This window comes from Lemur catta, chromosome 3, assembly GCF_020740605.2.
Source record: "Lemur catta isolate mLemCat1 chromosome 3, mLemCat1.pri, whole genome shotgun sequence".
Classification (NCBI taxonomy): Eukaryota; Metazoa; Chordata; class Mammalia; order Primates; family Lemuridae; genus Lemur; species Lemur catta.
The window spans coordinates 126,600,075-126,611,732 of record NC_059130.1 but is presented as its reverse complement, the minus strand read 5'-3'; the positions used below and the strand labels follow the sequence as shown (position 1 = coordinate 126,611,732).

The 11,658-nt window shown below is 64.3% G+C and overlaps 1 protein-coding gene across 3 annotated transcripts; it reads right to left on the bottom strand.

The window, feature by feature from the left end:
• Nucleotides 1-2: 2 nt before the first annotated feature.
• Nucleotides 3-11,528, bottom strand: NOC2L (NOC2 like nucleolar associated transcriptional repressor). 3 transcript variants are annotated; one of them, XM_045548817.1, is made up of 19 exons: nucleotides 11,421-11,528; nucleotides 11,129-11,284; nucleotides 9,811-9,982; nucleotides 9,599-9,730; nucleotides 8,885-9,005; nucleotides 8,710-8,800; nucleotides 7,021-7,099; nucleotides 6,760-6,870; nucleotides 6,185-6,298; nucleotides 5,486-5,674; nucleotides 5,147-5,286; nucleotides 4,567-4,678; nucleotides 3,171-3,284; nucleotides 2,768-2,869; nucleotides 1,864-2,007; nucleotides 1,640-1,753; nucleotides 991-1,141; nucleotides 547-621; nucleotides 3-278 (listed from the first exon to the last, which is right to left on the bottom strand). In XM_045548817.1, the coding sequence occupies exons 1-19, from the start codon at nucleotides 11,444-11,446 to the stop codon at nucleotides 166-168; spliced, it is 2,256 nt and encodes a 751-aa protein (XP_045404773.1). In that variant the 5' UTR covers nucleotides 11,447-11,528; the 3' UTR covers nucleotides 3-165. The 3 variants fall into 3 exon arrangements, with proteins under 3 accessions (XP_045404773.1, XP_045404776.1, XP_045404775.1); XM_045548820.1 differs by having other exon boundaries at nucleotides 1,939-2,007; XM_045548819.1 differs by having other exon boundaries at nucleotides 8,885-9,002.
• Between the last annotated feature and the right edge of the window lie 130 nt (nucleotides 11,529-11,658).

Below are 11,658 nucleotides of genomic sequence, written 5' to 3'. Positions count from 1 at the left end.
TCCTGCACCGGGGCCGGCATCCCTCACGGGCAGATCTATCCAACCTGCCTCCCAAGTGCAGCTCTCTGTACATCTCGGTCTTTCCGGTGTAAAAATAAAGCCTGTCCACCGTCTCCTGCCTCCCCTCTGCGCGGGCACTGCTATGCTCGGCTCCCTCGGGGCGCCTCAGTCTTCCTCCGAGAGCTGCAGGTCCTCCAGCTGGTCCTCCGGCCCCTGGGCCAGCCGCCACAGCTCCCTGGGGTGCAGCCCCGCCTCCGGGTCTGCGTCTGCACCTCCATCTGGGGGAGAGACCACGGCCACGCAAATTCCGCTTTATCGGGAAGACGCCAGGCTTAGAGGTTACTCATCACTAATTAATCACGGCACTAATTAATTTATCCTGCGCTACTGCTGGCTGCCAGAGCAGCTGGCCTGGCACCCCACAGAGGGGAGGGCCTGGCTCAGAGCTGCCCTCCCTGGCCCTGCCCACCCTCCCACATCCTTGACAGCTTTGCGCTCCCAGCCAGGTGGGCTCAGAGCCACAGCCCCTCACCCCGGACCACTCACCCTCCGAACTGCTGCTGTCCTCCTCCTCCTCTGCCTCTTCCACCTCCTGCCGCACACTCAGGGACCCTGGTGTTCCTGGGGACCAAGGAGCAGAGCCTGTGTGCATGACCCCCCCCCAGGGGCCCACCAGCAAAGGCACAGGGGCAGCTAAGGCAGGGGGGTGGCCGGCTCACAGCCCCACCCAGACGCCTACCAGAGCGAAAGGATCTCGGCAAGAACAGCTGGGCCTCCGCCTGCTTGGTGCAGATGGAGGATCCCTGGGGAACAGTTTGGGGTGCACAGGCCTGGGGACACAGGTCACCCAAAGAGGGAAGGAGCCGGTAACGGGGCCCAGGAAACACTGAAGTTTGCCCCACCCTGCCAGACCCCCTGGCTTTGGGCGTCCAGGGGGGCTTGTGTGCGCCCCATACCCCACCCCTTCCCGGGGTCCAGTGCAGGCCCCACCTCTCTCTGAGGAGCCCAGAACAGCGTCCTCCTCAGCACTGTCCTCTTCAGAACTGTCCAGGTCAAAGAGGTCTTTAAATTCCTTCCTGTCTTCATCCTTCTTGTCAGCCACCTTCCTCCGTTTGATCTCTGGGAAGTTCAGGTCTTCCAGCTGGAAGGACCCAGAACCAGAGCAGGTGGGGGTGGGCAGGAGCCCACAGCCACAGCCGGGCCAGGCCGGCAGACAGGGCTGCTAGGCCTCGGCCAGACCTGCAACCCCCAACCCGACCCCCTCCAAGCCCCGGCCACGAGGACCCTGCTTGGCCACCTCTCTGTGCCCCAGTCTGACTGACACACAAGGACATGCTGCCCATGTCCCATGCCATCCCACGTCCAGGGGAGGAAGCAAAGCCCTTCAGTCTGGCCCCAGGGCCCCCAGCCCATCAGGCCTGAAGAGGGGAACAGGCCTCCCCTCCTGGGAGCCCTGAGAGAAGCCCCTGGCTCTGGCTGATTCTGCGACGCCTGCCCCTCCTCCTCTGTCTGGGAGCCCAGCACCAGGCCAGGCTGCAGCTGGGGACACCGGCCCTCCAGCGTCATCTCTATCCCCAAACCTGTGCCCGGTCTTAATGTCAGGGCCAGTGTGTGAGCCCAGCCCCCGCACCCCGCATACCCGCTCTTTGCCACTGAGCTCCAGCTGGATCTCCCGGTCCCGCAGCTTCCGCCAGTGGCTGTAGTACCTGGTGAGCGGGGTCCCCTCCTCCCGGGTCTGCTTCTCCCAGACATCCTGCAGGGAGCTGGAGTTGAGGGCCATGCCCCACCCCAGGCCAATCTTCAAACCCCGGCCACGTCCCAACAGCTGCTCTCAGGCAGCACCGCCCCCTCAGGCCAACTGACCACAGCCTGCCAGTCAGACACGCCAAAGGGGACCCTCTGGCGGCGGCTGCGGATGTGCTCCACGTTCTCCTGCACCTTCCCGAGCAGCTGCTGCACTGGCCGGCAGTAGTTGGCCACCTTGCACTCGCGGAGGAAGGACTTCAGCTGCAGAAGGGATGGGATCAGACACGGGCAGAACCACAGGTGGCGCCACAGGGGACATGACAGGACAGGGGTCCCACTGGTCTGAGCCTTCGTGTGCACTTGGGGGAGGGGCGCAGAACGCAGAATCAGCCTGTCCCCCGGTCAAACCCTCCCTGCTGCCTGTCCCCATGAATAAAGTTCTAGGGGCACGTGGCCACCGTGTGCTCAGCCATGCAGCCTACACAGCCTAGAACATTTGCCCAAGGAGGGGGAGAGGAGCTGATCCCAGGAGAGGCGCGAGGTGCCCTGAGGTGGGAACATCCACACTGAGAGCAAACACACCAGTGGGGGGCCCAGAAAGAGCCCCTGGGAGGAGGAAGCAGCCCACCCAGCTGACCCTGCCTAAAGAGGCCGACTGGGGTGTGCGGGGCAGGGGTGGCAGCTGGGTCTTCCTGCCATCTCCTAGAGAGCCCCCCACCTCCTCACCCACGCCCAGGGCAACCTGTGGAAGCCCACGGTCAGGGGACCGCCCAGAGAGTAGCTGCCATACTCCTGGGGTCCTCAGTGAGCCACCCAGGACTGCCCCAAACCTCCTGAGTGGCTAAGAATCCCTCACCCAGAGCCAATCCCAGGGCCCCCACGGACACCCCATGATCTCCAGCTCACCGTGGCCCTGGGGGTCCAGCTGCCAGGTCACCTGACCAGGCTCTGCCACCGGCCCCGCGCCCACAGGCAGCCGAGCCCACCACAACAGGCCCCAGGGGTCTGGGCGGGCACACACCTGCAACACGGCAGGCAGCGCCAGCTCGGGGAAGCAGATGCAGTGGGCCTGGCTGTGCAGATACTCCAGCGCAAGGTCACACAGCTGCTCCACCAGCCCGTCCTAGGCAGCAAGGGGGCCGGTCTCGTCGGGGATCCTCAGGGAGGGCAGCACTCAGGCCTCCTCCCCTTGGGCTGACGGGTCAGCTTGATGTCGAGGACAGGCCTGGGGGGAAGGAGCGCCCAGCCTCCCAGGAAGCCACCCTGAGGCTCATTGGGCTGGGGACAAAGGAGCCTCGGGGACACCCCACCCTGGGAGTCGTGAAGGTCTGTACTTGACCTCTGGAGGACAACCAGCCCTCCTTGTCTGCCTCAGTGCCCTCCGACATCCCGATGTGACCTCCCCAAGAGGCCAGAGGCCTCACCCGATAGGCCTTCTCCTGGAGGTTGATGTTGGACAGCTTCAGGACCACAGAGAAGTTGATGGGCTTGGAGCTCATGCGGCCTGGCCTCTTGTTGAAGTCGACCTGCTGGAAAACCTGCCCCAAGGGCGTGTTAGCCTCGCCTGGGTACACCTGGCCACACCTGGCCTCAGACTTCAGCAAGGTGAACCTGCGACCAAGCACGAGCTGCGGGTGCAGTGCCAGTTCTGCAGCACCCCCAGGGGCCCCTCTGTCCCAGAGCAGGGGCCTGGTTGCAAGGGCAGGACCAGGAATCCTCCCCCAGCCATGTCTGAGGGGAGGGGCCTAGCCTGGCCCCTCAGCCTGGTGACCCCCAGCCACCAGGAGACCCCTCACACAGTGGCCCTCGGGCAGGTGAACCGCGGAGTTCCAGGGCACTCCAAGAGGGAAGCAGGCTGAGGGCCGTGGGGAGGCCCCAGCAGGAGACCCCGCAGCCGGGGGGAGGTGGAGGCAGCAGGGGGGAGGTGGAGCAGCTGAGCTCCACTCGGTGGGTTGCTCTGCGCCCTGCCCCGCCCACGAGTCCAGGGAAGGGCAGGCAGAGCTTGGCCTCAGACTCTGGGCTTTGCTTTCTGCAGAGAGCAGAGGCCCCTGCCCGGTGGGAGGGATCTGCCAGGCGCAGCTGCAGGGAGCCCGGACGACGGTCAGTGCAGGGCTGTGCATCGGTGGGGAGGGAATGACAGCGCAGGACGGCACAAGACTTGGGGAAACCAGGCAGGGACGGACAGGCGTAGCGTCCCCAGGGCCAGCTGGCAGGGCAGGAGGCCCAAAGTGGGGGCACCGTGGGCCAGGGCCGAGTGGTCAGAGACCACCGCTGGCTGCCACAGGAGCCAGCGTGGCATCCAAAAGATGTTCACAAGGGCACAAAAGCACAGAACCCTGCCTCTGTGGCAGGGGGGTTAGAACGTCCTGCAGCATCCATCTCTCCCTGCCTGGCAAGCTGGGGCCCTGAGCATCGGGGACAGAGACGGTGAATCCCTAAACACACCGTGGGGGGGCATAGGGCACCCAGCTGGGTTTCTGGGCTTTGGACCCTAGCCTCTCCCTGCTGTAGTGGCATGGACACACGCACACAGCTGTCCAGCCAGGGCCGTTAGGAGGAGAGATCTCAGCTTTGGAATCGCAAACCTGAGCTTCGGCCCAGCTCTCCTGCTCATGCCAGCCCTGGGCAGACACCTGTGGGGTCGGAGTCGGCCCCTGCCCCGTGAGACCAGCATCCCCAGGCCCACCCAGAACAGCCATCCTCCACCGGACCTGTGTGTGCCGAAGTTCTGCACGGAGCATGCTGCACAGCACCCATGCCCTAGACGGCGAGGACACCCGCCCTCGGGGCAGACATGCCCGGGCCCCCACGCCTGCTCACCTCGAGGATGAAGGGCAGGACGGGGATGAAGACCCCTGTGCTCTCCGAGAGCAGCGTCAGGATGCGGACGCAGTGCATGCGCAGCGGGTAATACCGGGCCGTGGGGACCAGCCTGGGCGCGGGAGGGCGGGAGTGAGCACAGGCCCCATCCACGCAGCCCCCACAACAGGTCTGCCCGGGAGCGGCCACGCGACCCCACCGTAGGCCACCAGATCCCTCCAAGCGGCCCCAGGTCCTACCCTTCTCAGTCACGGGGCTGGGGGATGTCCCGTCCAGCTTTCCAATGAATTTCTCTCTGACACGGGGGGCCGTTCCTGCCTCCTTTGCTCCCCCACTGACCCCCAGCCTCCCTTCCCATCCCTGCACTTCCAAGGCTCAGGCAGACAGACGCCCCTTCTGTCCAGAGGAAGCACCGGCCACCTGGGCCTGCACCAGCCCTCAATGTTCACCCCCAAAGGCGGCACACGGTGCCACATACACTCTAAGAACCCCCTGCTAACGAACCCAAACTCTCTGCACGCTGCACAGGCACCCCCATCCCTCGGGGCCCTCCGGGACAGCCTGCCCACCCCCAACTCACTTGATGCAGCCGATGACCACCTGGGCAAGGGGGTAGACCAAGGGCTGGAGCCCCTCTCTGGGGCAGACGGTACTCAGGACCTGGCACCACAGGGACAGGCAGTGCACGTACTGCCAGTTGTACACGGACTGGTGTGTCTCCTAGTCAGAGAGGACGAGGGGCCACGCCGACCAGCCTATCACCACCCCCTCCTCACCCGGGCACGGGGTCCCAGCCCACCCCCGACACACCCACAGCCCCCAGCTGCAAGGACGGACTCCACCAAGGTGCTGGGTCGTCTCCCGGGAGGCCCCAGGCTCTGCCCCACCGGCCTCCCATGAGCTCAGGACTAGAGCGCACCTTCTTGCGGGTGGCCATGGCGTTGCGCAGGTGGATGGCGAGCTGGCGGATGTAGAGGAAGGCGTGCTGGTAGGCCATGCCAGGGTCCAGGGCCAGCAGCTCCGTGAGGGTCCGCTGCATGAAGCTGATGAGGGGCAGGACCCCAGGCGAGGTGAACTTGCAGTTCCTCACGTACGCGATGTACATTTGCTGCCGAAGAGATCGCGGTCAGGACCGCCCAAGCTCCCAGTGCCGGGCACACCCAGCTGCCCACTCCAAGCCACCGGCCCACACCTGCCCCTTGGAGCTGCCACTGCCAGTCACTGCCCTGCCCCCAGCTCCCACGTGTTTGCCCACCAGCCCCAGCACAGAGGGGAGGGGTGAGCTGCAGCACATGCACGGGGAGGGCAGAGGGTCCGGTAGGGAGCTGGGGAAGTCCCACTGCAGGCTGGGCCTGTAGAGGGATTCCAGAGGGTCCCCACGTGTGGGCAGCCACGCCAGGCATGTGGCCGGGCAGTAGGATTTGGCCCCTCCCGCGGGGAGAGCTGGACGGAGCAGAGTCCAGGTGCAGCCCAGGCTCCATCTCTGCCGTCTGCGACTCCTCCGTGGGAAGACTGCGGCCCAAAGGCCAGGCCTGCCCAAGCCGTGGCGCTGGGCCCGGGGAGGGGCCAAGACTCCCAACACAGAACTGATGGATGCAGACTCGGGACCCCACACTACCTTGAGGAGGGGGCTCAGGAAGCTGTCCTTCTTGTGCCGGCAGACTCTGACCAGGACCAGGAAGGCCAGCACGCGCAGGGACTCCTCTCCAGTGCTCCACAGGACTACCATCCTCTGCGAGGGCGGCAAACACCGTCGGGCCCCTCCCCACCTCAGATGCCCCGGGGCCAGCACACCCCTCCCCGAGCCAGGGAGGCCCCTTCCCAGCCCCCCTCAGAGGAGCCGTGAGACAGGAGCTCGATTAGAAAAAGGAAAAAAAACACAGAACAGGACAAGCATGTCCCCACTGTGGGGACAGGACTGCAGAGATCCACCTTGGCTGTCTCCAGTGTGTGCGCACCAACGGGCTTTAGGTCTTGAGAAAGACGCCCCTCAGCACGGCTCTCACCAAGGGAGGCCGAACGGGTCACTGCCCACGGTGGGCACTGCCATGGGGGTGCAGAGGGCGGGGTGGGGGGGAGTGGGTGTGGGCGCAGGAGCTGCCCCTGCTCTGGCTGGGAGTGGAATGTGCTTGCAGGGTAGCCACGTGTACCCCCAGTGATGCCGGCGCAGCAAGGGGACAGGGTCTTGCCCACCTTGAGCAGCATGCGGCACTGCTTGGGGAAGGTTAGGTAGCATGGCACTAGGCAGCTGATGTGCCTCAGGACGGCCGCCGACACTGTCACCTCTGCTAGGCAGGTCACCAGCTGGGGGCAGGAGTGGACAGTGAGGCCCAGACCCGCCAAGTCAGGCCCAGGGAAGACAAACACGGACACTGCCGGCCCCACGGCCCAGGGAAGGGAGGCCGGCAGACGCTCGGGCCCAAGGCTCCCGACCCCTCCCCAGCAGACCGGCACCTGTATGACGGAGCTGAGGTACGCCTTGACGTCCACGCGGACCTTCCCCCAGAGAGGGCTGCTGGACAGCTGCGGTGTCCTGCAGAGAGACCAGACCCACGGACACCGTGAGGCGTGGGAACTCGGTGGTTTGGGGTGCCCCAGGCCACACCTGCCCGGGCACGGCACCCTCAACACGAGGGCACACAACAGCTGGACGGGCAGAGGGGCTTACCAGGCCCTCCCAAGGGTGGCCCAGCCTGATGCCCCAGAGGGACACGGGTCCTCCCTCACAGAGCCTGAACTCCCAACCTCCCGGGCCCAGGGCTGGCCGCCTCCCCAGACGGGCATGAGCCTCCAGCTCCCTCCCTTGGACAAGAACCTCCGCTAGGTGTCCTGGACCACACACATCCCCACCACGGGGCCACGCCAGGCACCCAAACGCCACAGTTGGCACTCGAGGTCTAACGCAGGCAGCACCAACTGCAGGCTGAGTTTTTGACCTATACTTGCTGTTAAGAAAAAAACCTTTTTAAAAACCTGAGTTACCCACATTTTTACAAGCAGTATCACCTAAAAGTCCAGACCCTCAACCTCCTAAAAAACCAGAACGCCTGGCGACAGTGATTGACAGTTCTCCACGTTTTTCGAAGGACTCGTCCTTCAGTGCTCACCAAAACCTGCCGGATGCATGAAGGATGAAGGGCAGGGCCCCGGAAGTCTGCCTGTCCCCAGCCCTCCTTGCACCTGGGCCGACGCTGGTAGGTGGGCACCTGCAGCTGCTCACCTGACCCGGGAGACTGCACTCCCCTTGTGCCCTTTCGACCTGGGCTGTCGCTGCCCTGGCTGGAAGCCTTCACCAGCCGCGGCCAGCCCTGCTCAGGCGACACATGCCGGTGGCCGGCTCACCCTGCTGCTGTCCCCCCACCCTCATCTCTCGGCCCCCGCAGTCAGCACCACCCCCATGGGGACGCCCTGCTGATCCACCCGTCCAGCCTCCCCTCCAGGTGCTGACAGCAGGATCCCCCTGAAGCCTCCTTCCTTCCTTTGAAAGGTGTCTCAGGCTGAGGCTGACTCTCAGCCCTTACCACCTCGAGGCCGTGTTGCTGCACAGCCCCCTAGAGACCGGTGGGATCCACCATCCGCCAAGTACTCTGCGTTGTGTCCCTCCTCTTGGAAGACCTCCCACGGCCTTCCCTGCCCAGCCTCCAAGATGGACGCTGGGGCCCTCAGACCCCACAGTGGCCAGGTCCCTGCCTGCAGACACACAGAGCTCCTAGACTCTTTCTTTTTCTAGAGACAGGATCTTGCCCAGTTGCCCAGGCTGGACCACAGTGGTGTGATGAATCACAACTCACTGCGGCCTCCAACTCCTGGGCTCGAGCAATCCTCTTGCCTCAGCCTCCCCAGTAGCTGGGATGACAGGCGCCACCACACCCAACTCCCTGAGAAAGTCTGAGCAAAGAACTTCCTTTTTCAGGAACAAAAGGGAAAGGAAATAGGGTGGGGCTGCCCCAATGGCCCCTGAGTGCCCAGCCTCTCCCAAGGGTCCCTCATGCCCCGGCCCCCTCAGGGACCCACAGAGGGCCTGGCTCTGTCCCCACCAGGCCTCTGTCCTGGCTGGGTCCAGGCCACAAGGCTTTGCTTTCTTCATGGCAGGGCCCTGGCCACGTCCCCACCCCACCCTACTCCCCCCCGCTTCCCTCTCACCTGCTGCCGTCCTTCGGTGCCTTTCCAAACAGCAGCTTCTGCAGACAGCCAAAGAGGTCTCTGACGCAGAAAGTGACCAGAGCGTTGAACACTGCAACAAAAGGGCCTCAGATGCACTCGCAGGACAGAGGATGCAACACAGAGCCTGGGTCTCGCGTCCCCCTGCCAGGCTCACCAGCACTGTCTGTGACTTGGAATTTCCTGGCCTCAGCACTTTCCTGGTCTCCTTGGGTAGTGGCCACAGCTGCGCGGAACGCCTGCACAACTTCACGGAACAGCTTTGGAGTGAGGCGCTGCTGAAGGGGCGAGAACGCAGGGAGCACTGGGGGGCCCGGCCCAAACACTGCCCGGGGCAGAGGGCAGGGCAGCAGCGCCAGAGAACGCGGGGCAGTGGTGGGGGCAGGGTCACGGAGCCACATGCTGACAACAAAAATGGAAACAAATCTAGACTCTTCCTGGGGGGTGCTGGGAGTCTGCCTTCGGAGCCCCACGGCAAGGACTGAGGGTCCTAGATCCTGGACCATGGCCAGGTCCAGGTGGTATCTGGGGCTCTCCCGTTCCATCTTTTTCCCCGCAGAAACCACTGTGAGAGGCTCAGAACAAAGGCCCGATTCCACCAATCAACAAAGGCACGGACGCCACAACCCACCCACAGTGGACTGACGTGGGAAGTTGGGAGCCCGAGAGAGACCCCAAAGAACAGAGTAGGCAGAGCCCTTGGAATCTGCCTGGAGGAGGGAACGTGCCCCAGAGACTCCCGGGCATCCCAGCACCCAGGAGGAACTACCCGTGACCAGCCTGTGCTCAGAGAAGGGCTCCTCCCACTGGCACAGCCTCAGGTGCAGCACGCGAGGTTTGGGCTGAGACTCTGCCTGGTGCTGCTGCTCACCTTTGCCGCCTGCCTCCATCTCTCAACCATGGCAAGAGTGACAGGAACAGGGTCACTCTTCTTCCCCTTCGGTCCTCTGGGGGCTCTGTCCCCCTCCTCCCCATCTTCCGTTCCGTCCTCCTCACTTGCTTCCTGCACCAGACACAGAAGGGCCAGGCTGGGCCAGAGTCTAGAGACCCCAGGTGCCCCCTCAGCTCTGCCCAGGTCCTCACCTCCAGCATGTCTGGCAGGGAGTGGAACTGTTCCTCATCCTCAGAGGTGTCCGAGTCGCTAAAGTTCAGCAAGCTCTGATCATTCTCCTGCAGAAACTTGTAGAACTCGGGGTCTTTGTCCTTCAGCCGAGAGAGCTGGTCCTTGTGCTCTGAGGCACGGCCTTTACGCCGGCTAAGAAAGGGAAGTCAGCAAGCCCAGCGGGAAGCCAATGGAGGGCCAGGCCGGGGAAGGGAGAAACGGAGGTTTCTTATTCCCCCCACAACGCCAGCTTGCGGGGCTCCTCAGAGAGACTACAGGGGTTGGTCTACTCCCTCCGTGACAGCTACCAACAACCGAGGCAGGGGGATTTCCAGAAGATAAGTTTTCAGTGGACTCACCTGTCTTCTCTACTCCAGACTCACTCAACAACCCGAGACATAGCTCAACACGTGCATCCCCAACCCAACACACACGACGCCCAACTGCTCTCCCCACGCCTGCTCTCTACCTCCATGCTGGTCACGGAAACTGTACCCTTCTAGGCGTTCCGGCAAAAGTCAAACAAACGTGTCTGTTATACCCACAACAGACCTGCTGTCAAACCCCATCAGGACCACCTTCAAAACTACCCATGCCTTCTCTCAAACCACGCCTCTTGGTTAACACAAAGACCTCTGCCTGTTCCCACCCTTGCCAACTGCAACCCAGTCTCGGCATGACAACCCACTGACTCCAAGTTAACGTCACGTGATGTCACTTCACTGCTCGAATCCTCAAATCACTTCCCATTTTACCAAGAGATCTCATCAGCTGGGCAGGATCTGACTCCTTGGGCTGCCTCCCGTACCTCTGTCTCCTCTACCACAACCACGCTCCTGCACGGTCCTCAAGTGCTCCCACCTCGGCGCCTTTGCTGTCCCTGCTACCTGAAAGTCCCAGACCCTCTGCCCTCCCGTCCGCATGGCCTACTCACTCACGTCATCAGACACGGTCCTCCCCGACAGCCACCTCTACTTCCAAAAGAGCAACGCCATGCCCCTGCAACCTGCGTCTGGCGTGTTTTTCCCCTCTCCCTCCACGACACTCGTGTCCTCTAGCGTCCCACGCGTTGTGATCCACCCAAGGCCGAGCGCGCTCTCCCAGTCTGGAGCCGGACTCTACATCCTTCACTAGCGCACGCCCACGCCCTAAAGCAACGTTTGGCTCGAGCAAGAGCCAGACACCGCACGAGAGAACGAGTCAGGCCGCAGCAACTGGAGCTAGAGATCAGGGGTCCCGGGCCTTGGCCGGCATCTCTGCGGCGGGCGGGCCGGGGCGAGGAAGGGGGCGCCCGCTCACCTGGCCGAGGGGCTCCCGCCGAGCCTTCCCGCGCTCCGGGCAGCAGCTTCGCGCGACTCCCGCACCTCGGCCTCTGGGGCGCCTTCGGGCTCCGATTCGGACTCGGAGTCAAAGCCCGAGGCCAGGAACTCGTCCACTGTCAGTTCCGCCAGGCGCCTGCGGTCATGCCGGAGTCAAGGCTCCGCGCCGGCCCGGCTCGCCCGCCCGCTGCCCCGGCCACGCCGAAAGGCACACAGCGCCTCCCGGACGCCGGCACCGCGGGGAAGCCGGTTAACCAGCGCCCTCGCCTTACCTCTTGCGGCTCCGCGCCGCCGCCATCGCGCCCGGCCCGCGGCGTGCGCCCAGCTTCCGGCCCCAGAATGCCGTGCGCGCGCTGCACTTCCTCTGGGCTGGCCCCGCCCCCGCCACGCCACGCCCAGCCGTGTGGCTCTACGGTTCTCCGACCGCGACACCGGCGGTCTCCAGGCGGGAGGGCGCGTTCGCATCCTCGGTGGCGGCGTCCTGGGGTGGGGTCTCCAGGTGCGGTCCCG

Bases quoted from the DNA above. Each gene is read 5' to 3' on its own strand.
- NOC2L (XM_045548817.1), bottom strand. From the start codon at position 11,446: ATGGCGGCGGCGCGGAGCCGCAAGAG. The intron at 8,801-8,884 runs GTGAGCCTGGCA...CTTTTGTTGCAG, and splicing joins CCAAGTCACAGACAGTGCTG to TGTTCAACGCTCTGGTCACT. The intron at 4,679-5,146 runs GTGAGTTGGGGG...TCCCGCGCCCAG, and splicing joins GTGGTCATCGGCTGCATCAA to GCTGGTCCCCACGGCCCGGT.